Source organism: Ailuropoda melanoleuca, chromosome 19 (genome assembly GCF_002007445.2).
Source record: "Ailuropoda melanoleuca isolate Jingjing chromosome 19, ASM200744v2, whole genome shotgun sequence".
In the NCBI taxonomy this organism is placed as follows: Eukaryota; Metazoa; Chordata; class Mammalia; order Carnivora; family Ursidae; genus Ailuropoda; species Ailuropoda melanoleuca.
The window spans coordinates 606,099-614,928 of record NC_048236.1 but is presented as its reverse complement, the minus strand read 5'-3'; the positions used below and the strand labels follow the sequence as shown (position 1 = coordinate 614,928).

Genomic DNA, 8,830 nt, shown 5'->3' with positions numbered 1-8,830 from the left:
TCCGCCCCCTCCCCCCTCCCCAGAGCTGGCCCCGCGCGTCCCCCCTCCCCCGGGCCGCGGCGCGAGGGGCGCGAGGGGCGCTGCGGGGGCGGCGGCGGTCAGGAGGAGAAGCAGAGCCCGCAGCACTCCATGCAGATCTCCAGGCAGTCGGCGGACTCGCAGCAGGCGTCCACGATGCCGCAGTCCAGGTCGCAGGGCAGGTCGCAGTCGGCGCACTCGCCCGAGCCGCAGCAGCAGCAGCAGAGGCACGAGTCGTCGGAGCTGCAGGAGCCGCACGTGGCGCAGTCCAGGACGATGTTGCACAGCGTCAGGAACTCGCAGAACAGGCAGGACAGGATGCAGTGGACGCAGCAGTCTGCGGGCACGGGCGGGGTCCAGGGCGGGTGAGAGAGCCAGGGGCGAGAGCCCCAGCCGCCACAGAGGGCTCACTGCCCAGTGCTCCGCTACCCTCCCGCTGCTCCCCTCCCACTGCTGCTCCCCTCCCACTGCTCGGACACAGGGGGAATGTGAGGCGCCCAGCTTTCCCGGCTCACGAGCCCAAGGCACAGAGTTACAGGCACCTGGGCACTAAGCTGCAGAGCGAGGGTCTGAGCCTCCAGGGTCTGAGCCCCTGCCGTCAGCTCTTCACTACCCTTAGTCATTTATTTACCAAACCCGCGGCCTAGCACTTCCCAGTTACTCTTCTAAGTGTTCAGGCATGAATGAAATTCATTTAAACTTGCAACAGCTCCCAGAGATGGAGCTGCTCTTAGGCTCACTCTGCAGATGAAGGAACTGAGGCACGCTTCAGAATATACCCAGAACCCTGCCATTCTGCTCTTCTCTCACTTGGGCAACTGCAACAGCCTCTCACTGGTCGCCCCAGCCCCCACCTTTGACTACCCCTCCCTGTCTACTCCCCACACAGTAGCCCAGAGGGACCCTTGCCAAACTTCAGTTGAGTGCATTCGGCCAGAACCCTCGGGTGGCTTCCACCTCCCTAGGGTAAGTTCTGGTCTCCTCCCACACTCTGCGGTGGCCTTCGGGGACCACCCTCTTTAATACTGCAACCCGCCCCACCACAGCACCCTCAGCCCCTTGCCCTGGCCTGCCCCGCCTTTTCCACCTTTCCCACCTTTCCCCCAGGGGAGGACTTATCACCTTCCATGGCACTACAGGGCTTTCTCCTCCTACCAAAACTGAAGCTCCCCAAGGACAGGCATCTTTGTCCCTTGCAGTCACTGATAGGTTACAAGTCCCCAGAAGGCGCAAGACATTTGAGGTGCTGAGTAGATAGATGGTAAGCGCATGAATGCGCCAGTCTACCCTTGGGCAGTCAGCTGGGAAGTGGTGGAGCTGGGAACCGAAAGCAGGCAGGCTGGCTCTGGAGCCCTGCTCTGAACCGCCCTCTGGGCAGCCAGGATGCTGAGCCGATATGATATCCCCCCCAGGGCTGGGCATGCAGCCGAGCGGCCAGGTCCCCTGGCCAGGTGGGCCCCTGGCACAGGCTGCTGGTCCTGTGGGGGTCTCACACTGCCGTGGAAGGTCTGACTCTCCCACTCCCTTTATGAGTGGAGGGACTGGGGTCTCCTACAGCTGCAACCCCTGCCATCTACCTGCAAACTGCAGGAAGAAGTTCTCTTCAAATGCAAATCCCATGAAGTCACTACCTTGTTTAAAATCCTTCAATGGCTCCCTATTGCCCTCCAGATAAACATTTTTTTTTTTTTGAGAGAGAGAGGGAGCAAGTGCACATGCATGCCTTGAGCGTGTGGGGGTGGGGGGCAGAGGGGGAGAGAGAGAATCTTAAGCAGACTCCACACAAAGCACGGAGCTGGAGGCAGGGCTTGATCCCCGGACCCTGAAATCATGACCAGAGCTGAAATCCAGAGTCAGACCCTTAACTGACTCAGCCACCCAGGCGCTGCATGTCTTCCAGATAAAGTCTAGGTCCAATGCACAGTTTACAAGGTGCCTCCGACCTCCTTGCAGGACCTGCCTGCTGGGAGTCTCACCTCCCCCCATCCCTCACCTAGAATTTCCTCATCCAGCCGAGCTAGCAGTTAGGGTTTCCAGCAGCTAGCGTTTCGCACTTCTGAGCTAATGCTCCCCCGGCTAGATCCCACTACTCAGCACTTAGGCTTGCTCAGACACCTCCGGACCCAGCTTCCTGGGCTGGTGTGGGTGTCCCCTGTGTTTGCATAATCTCCCGTGTGTGGCTTTACCTCTGTATTTCTCACCCCGGATGGTGATGACCTGTTTGTCTTTCTCATGAGAGCCTTGTGAGGCCAGGGACCGGGTACCCAGCGCATAGCACAGTGCCCGGCTCATAGCACATGCCCAGTACATTTTTAAATGAATGAACGTCCCCTTCATAATTAAGACTGTTGGAGAATCCGCTCTCCGGGAAGCCGATGAACACGTTACATGCAAATGTGTACACTGAATCCTGTTTGCAGAGGACCAGGCTGGGGTCCCCGAACGTGGACAGGACACACTTACTGGGGCGAAGGTCAAGCACCACTAAGCTACAGGCAGCCGTCACCCTCGCCGAATTAATGCCCATTGGCGCGGGGAAGCCGGCTGCCCTGGGCGGCCGGGCCGAGGACCCTCGTATTGAGGGAACAACAGCTACTGTATCTGGGTTCTCTGCCCTCCCACCACCCTGCACAGCCCTCGCCACACCCCCAAGTAAGTCTCTGATGGTGCCTTATTTTATTCTGCCAGGTGTTCTGCTCTCACTGAACAGGCGGTCCACGCTTTGAGTAAAGTTTTCTTTCCAGAAATGCAGTGGCTTATGCTGGCGCAGCCCCGGTGCTTTCATTCCTTGTTACAGCAACTCTGGGAGAGCGTGGGCGGGCAGGGGTTGGTCTTGAGAAGGCAGATACGCCTCACTTTCCCCAGAAGGTGTTGTTGGCCAGATTCCCCGGAGCCAGTGTTAAAATCCGGTCTCCTGGGCCCCACCCAGAGGTTCAGACCCCAGAGGCCTGGCGAGGGGCTGAGCCTGTGCTTCTAACCCACAGCCTGGTGAAGATGCTGCTGCTGGTCCCTGCTTCGTGCGTGCTTGGAGGGGCCCGGCGTGGGAGGGGGAGGCCTCCCCCAGGGAGAGGGGAGAGGGGGTGCTTACCTTCCTGCGCCTGGAGGGGGATCTGGGAGGCCGTAGATTTCGTGCTGCCCTTGCTCTTCTTGCTGCCCTGGCTGGCGAGAGATGGGTGCGTCTGCAACTTCCGGTGGGCCTTGGGGCCACCCAGGGCACCGTTCCCCGCCCGCCTGGCGCTGCCCAGCTCTGAGGGGTGGCCTGAGCCATTCGCCACTAGTGGGGTACAGCTCAAGGGGTTCCCCTGAGGCTGGCCTAAAGAGATGATGAGAAAGATTAATGGGGGTGGGGGACACACAGCCTCCCAGAGCTCTGCCCCAAACCTGCCTGCTTCATTCTCAGATTCGCCTCACCTAACTGGCCTTGTATTCTGCAGATGGGAAAACTGAGGCCCAGAGAGCAGAACTGACTTGCCCAGAGGGACACCAGGAAATAGTAGAGTTGAGCCTGGCTCATGACCCCCAGGCCAGTGCTCGTTCCAGAAGAGACAGAGGTGCAAGGCAACAGCAGGGTCTCAGAGCCCTGGACCCCACCTTCTTACCCACGTGAAATCCATTCTCTTGCTCTTGGGGTCCTGGGGTTCTGGCAAGAGTGGCGGTGGTCAGGGTGGAGGGGTAGGGACTGTTTGGCTGGGGTGCGGAGGGACAGCAGTGAAGCAGTTAACCTTCACCTCGGCCCCTGCCAAGCCCCCAGCTGTTTCTGCCCTTGGTGTGCTGGGTGATTTATTGGAAACATCTGTTTGGAGATGAACGCCCTGGCCCTGGGCTCCAGGGGTGCCTCAGAGCAGCCCCTCTATCTCTTCTCTCCCACCCCAGCTTCCCTGCCCTGTCCGCCTCTGCTGGGCGGCTGGCGGAGTCTCCTAGGGGGTCCTGAGGGTCTGGGTGAGAGGGGAGAGAAGGGAAAAGAGGCCCGTGGTGGGGGATCCCCAAGGCCAGGAACTCCCTGAGTCCCCATCTCAGGCTGAGGGACCAAACTTTGGCTTCAACAGTGGGGTCCAGGGAAGCTGACCCTGGGGATCCCCCCAAAGCACCCAGTCCCTTTCCTGGCCCCAGGTTTGCTCACCTGGAGGCCACGGTTCTGTTTGCAAGAGATGGGCGCAGATGTGTGTGTGTTTGGGGGAGGGGACTGAGACTGTGACGTGGGCAACTGCAGGCCCTCTTGGCTGCTCAGGGCTGCCGGCTCCTGGGCGGGACCCTCTGTAAAGGCGTAAATGTTGGGCACTTCCATCTCCTAGGCACTGGGGTGTGGGTCTCCAACTCCCCCCAGGCCTCTGGGTTTGAGTTATAGGAGGAGGTGTCTGGGGGGTGGCGGCTGGAGGCTGAGGGGAGGGGGAGGTGGCCTCGGCGCTTGCCCTGACAGAGAGGGCTGGGCCTTCTACGACACGGCTGTGGTGACGTCATCACATCATGGAGCACCTTCCGGCCCGCCAGCCACCCTTCCAACCGCATCACACGCCATTCTCTCACGAACCCGCTCAGTTTGTCCCTAGGACGCTATCCACCTTTCACAGATGAGGAAACTGAGTCCCGGAGAAGTACAGGAACTTGTCTAAGGTCCCACAGCTAGAAAGTGTCAGACGTGAGCCCAGCCTGGAGGCCAAGAGCTGGGGCGCAGAGCGCAGAGCAGGGCAGAGGCTGGGAGATGAAGGCCTGGGGACTAAGCTGCTCCTATCACAGCCATCACTCATCTTGTAACTCGTACCTGACACGTTTGGTCTGTTATTAGGCGCCAACAGTGTGCCAAGAGCTTTCTGTAGAGTAGCTCCTTTATGCATCTTGATAGATCTACCCTGCGGGCCCATTCCACAGATGAAAAACAACGGAGGCCAAGGTTCCACAGCTAGAAGTGGAGCAGGGAGGGGATGGAGGCTGCGAGAAAGGAGCCGATGGCCAGATGGGGAGTCAGGAGAGCACGGGAGACAGGGCTCTGGAGAAGCTCTGCGCTGGGAGCCTTTGGCCCTGAGGTGTGGCTGGTGCCTGCATCTGGGTAAACAGGGGTAAGGCCACGGGAAGCAGCCAGGACTGAATCATCCTGCTCCCACCTCCGGGCCCCACGGCGGGAGACCGGCCTGAGTGCTTGGCCAGCTTCCGTGCCCCCTGCCCCGATGCCTAAACATGGGCACAGCGACCGGAGGGCGGGCGTGTGTGGTAAGCTGAGGGCCCTGCGAGGCTCGGGCAGAGACAGAGCTTGCCTGTGGCCATAGCCGTGGGGGTGGCCGTGGGGACTGAGTCACAGAGCAAACACTCGGGCCCACAGACACAGAGGTGTCTGTCCAACTCCCATGCAGGCCCCCTCCTCTGTGGCCACGGCGCTGACCTCTTTCTCTCCGTTCTGCTGGGGGGTGTGTCTAGAGGAGGCTGAGGGCCGTGCGCTAGCAGGATTCAGTAACCCTGACTTCCAGGGAGTCCAGCTTGGCCCCAGATGCCCTGGCTGAAGGCGGCTCCCTGCTCAGCCATGCCAGCTGAGCAGGCAGGCCCCGGAAAGAGCACTGGGCCAGGAGACCTGAGTGCCCCAGCTGTGTCCGGGCTGAGTGGTTCTGCGTGCCTCAGTTTCCTCATCTGTAAAATGGACTTGGCACTCGCTGTCCTGCTGCCTCACTACAGGCTGGTTTGAAGAGTCCGTGAGATCATTCCAGCAAAGAAAGTTGGAAAGTGCAAATGTGTCTATAGATTTTGTGGCTCTTCTTATTAATTTCAAACGGCCCTGGCTGCCACTTCCCCTGCTCTTGAGGGTGAGGGGCGAGAGTTCTCTCCCTCCCAGGACCTCCTTGGAGGCCTTGAGCCAAGCCTGGGAATAGGCTCCTTTCTGCTCAAAGTAACTGGGGGCTTCTCTCTTTCCTTTTGACCCTCGATACTTTGAAGGGTGGGGCTGCAGCGGACTCTGGCTCGGGGCCCTCAGCACCCCCAGCTCTCTTCTTCCTTTCATATGGCACCACGCCCTCTGCTCTTGAACCATATTGCCTGGAGCCCATCCACCCTCCTTGTGAAGTAATATTATATTAATCGTTTTGTATGCGGAGGTCTCTTTCCTAGACAGAAAGGATACCGACCGTGTCCTATACCTTTCCTTTGCCCACACTTCAAGGTTCTGGCCCAGTGCTAGGCTCCCACAGGCACCCACTGTATTTCCGTCAGCCCATAGGGATAGGATTCCCTAGTGTGACCCCCACATGTTGCCACTCTCACCTCCCGGCCCCCTAGGACTCACGTGTCACAGCTTCTGTGGGAACATCGAGGTCAGTGCTGTCCAGGGACTGAGGGGCCCCAGGGCCGTTGCCTTGGGGCATGGGGGCTGCCGCCTCCTCCAGGGAGCCCTCCTCTAGCGCTGCCTCCACAGGGTGAGTGGATCCGGTTACTACCTCCAGCCCAGGCAGGAGGGATGGGGTCTGGGCTAGAGAAAAAGCACACGACCAAGGTATAGTTTCCCAGTGCCCTCCTGTCTGCCCAGCCCTGGTCCCCTTCCCGCAGCCCAGAATGCCATGAGTCCTTATTCTCGGCCTCTTTGTACCAGCTACCCAGCCCTTACCCTATCTGGCAATGGTGCCAGGCTCCAAAATAGGAAGCTCCCAAAACGCAAGCCAGGAGTGATCAAGGGTGTGTGTGTGTCCGTGTGTATATGAGTGTGTGCACCCGCACACTTCTGTCTGTGTGGTTGTCAGGAAGAGGGGCCGGAGATGCGAAGTAGAAANAGGAGGGGGGGGGGGGGGGGGGGGAGAAACACGGCGCAGGAGAGGACAGAGAGATGGCCAGTGATGGAGGGATAGGGAGAGGCATCCAGAGAGACAGGGAGAGGGAAAGAATCAAAGGGACAGTGAAAGGCAGAAGCAGAGAGAGACATCAGAAGGCAGGACTGGGCACCAAAGGAGGGAGCCCCCAGAAACCCCAGGGACAGACAGCCTGGGACAGGAGGGAGACTCAGCAGAAAGCCAGTGAGGGGGAGGCAGGGAAGGATGGGGACAGAGGCAGGGGCGACAGAGAAGGGAGTGCAGAGCAGGCAGGGAGAGAGAGAAAAGAGAGAGACAGCCAGAAGCCAGGTCAGAGAGAGGGGATGACAGCAGGAGAGAGAGTCAGAGACCCGGCCTGAGGAGAAGGATGGGCCCGAGGTGGAGAGGCCAGGCAGGAAGAGAGGCAGGGAGCCGGCCCAAGAGGCTGGGAAGAGGCGGACCGCAGCCACATGTAATTACAGTGACCAGCTCAGCCCCTCTGCGCAGGGTGGGCGGAAGGCAGAAATGGAGCCACCTTCAAACCCACAGCTCCTGAGGCAGCAAGACTAGGGCCCCCTGGGCCCAGGGAAAGATTAGGGGGGATGGGAGGTGGGGGAGGGAGGCAGGAAGGGGCCTGAGCTCCCATCCCTCTGTGTCAGCAGGGGTGTAGGAAGGCCTGAGGGTAAGCAGAGAGCAGGGAGGGTGAGTTCAGGGATCACGGGCCGGGGCCAGGCCAGCAACGACAGGGTGCAGGGTGCAGCCCGTGCCTCTCATCAGACCCCCAGTTGTGTAGTCAGGGTAGACAGCGGCTTTGAGAAGGTGCCCCCTCCCACGGCATGTTGGCAGCAGGGGAGACATAGAAATGAGAGACTCGGACACAGAGACCACAAGGGCACTGGCAGACAGAGGAGGAAAAGAAAGGGCAGGAACCCGGAGACTAAACCATCTCCACCAGCCTGTGCACACCACACAAAGTGACCAAGACAGAGACACGCCCAGGGCGACTGACAGATAGACAAAGACTAGTCTTGGAAATAGAAACAGACTCAATCACAGAGAACACAGGGCCTACACGCGCTGGCCTTCTCTGAGCTGTCTCCAAGCGAAGCCCGCCAAGACTGGAGGCAGGAGGCCACCACAGGGGAGCCAGTGAGGGTGGGGCAGGCAGGTCTGGGGGCTGGGAGCAGCCTGGTGGGGGGACCATCCAGGGGCTCAGCTGCTCCCCTCCCTGGGCCCTGAGCAATTTTTGTTCCCAAGATCCCCGTCCCCCATGGCCAGGGGGACGAGGCCCCAGGGGACCCAGGTAGGTAGCACAGAGACAGCAGGCCCGAGGGACGTGCTCACACCTGCCGGGGGAGAACCACAGGCCCTTTGCGGAGACAGCAGCCGGAGCAGGAGAGGGGCACAGGGCTCCTGCAAGCTCAGGAGGGCGGCAGAGTCATAGGCCGGGCATCCCTCGCAGTGACCCCAGCTGCTCTGGGAAGGGACAAGTCCGTTCTGTCCCGCTCCATACACTCTTTGGGCCAGTTGAGAGCCCCCTCACTCCTGGGCTCATGAGAGAGGAGTCGAATGGCTTTTGGAAGATGGGGGGGCTGGGACAGGGGGAGCAGGGGAGTCCAGATGACACGCAGGGAGGGGCGACGCCTGCTGGATGATGCCTCTCCCAGCCTGAGTTTGGGCTACAACAGCTCAGCCGTGGCTCCTGGGGGCTAACACCAAACTGGCATGAAGAGGGAGGCTCAGGGCTTGGTCCTAATTCCTAGGAAGGGAGGGGCCTGCCCAGTTCCAGCCTCTGGCCCTAGAGGCACCATGGTGTGGCCCTGACGGGCAGCGCTGTCTCCCCTGTCTCCCCTGTCTCCCCGTGTGGTGTAATGAAAACCAGCGAGGAGCTGGAAGATCCAAGCCCTGGCTTTTATGGGTAACCAACCTGGGCAAGTCACCAGACTCGTGTTCCCTTGTGCGTAAAGGGTGTGTGTGGGGGGTTCCTCCTGCTTATCCCTCAGGGTTTCCAAGAGTAAATGAAATGCTCAGGTCCATGCACCCACCTTCTT

General features: G+C 60.1%; 1 protein-coding gene across 2 annotated transcripts in view; it reads right to left on the bottom strand.

Moving 5' to 3' along the window:
- Positions 1–24: 24 nt before the first annotated feature.
- MDFI (MyoD family inhibitor) overlaps positions 25–8,830 on the bottom strand; it is a 15,714-nt gene continuing 6,908 nt past the window's right edge. For both annotated transcript variants that reach the window (XM_034648152.1, XM_034648153.1), the window contains exons 3-5: positions 6,284–6,466; positions 3,107–3,331; positions 25–355 (exon numbers count right to left, since the gene is read on the bottom strand). In XM_034648152.1, coding sequence (XP_034504043.1) covers positions 99–355; positions 3,107–3,331; positions 6,284–6,466 — 665 coding nt within the window. In that variant the 3' untranslated portion in view covers positions 25–98. The remainder of the gene's footprint in view (positions 356–3,106; positions 3,332–6,283; positions 6,467–8,830) is intronic.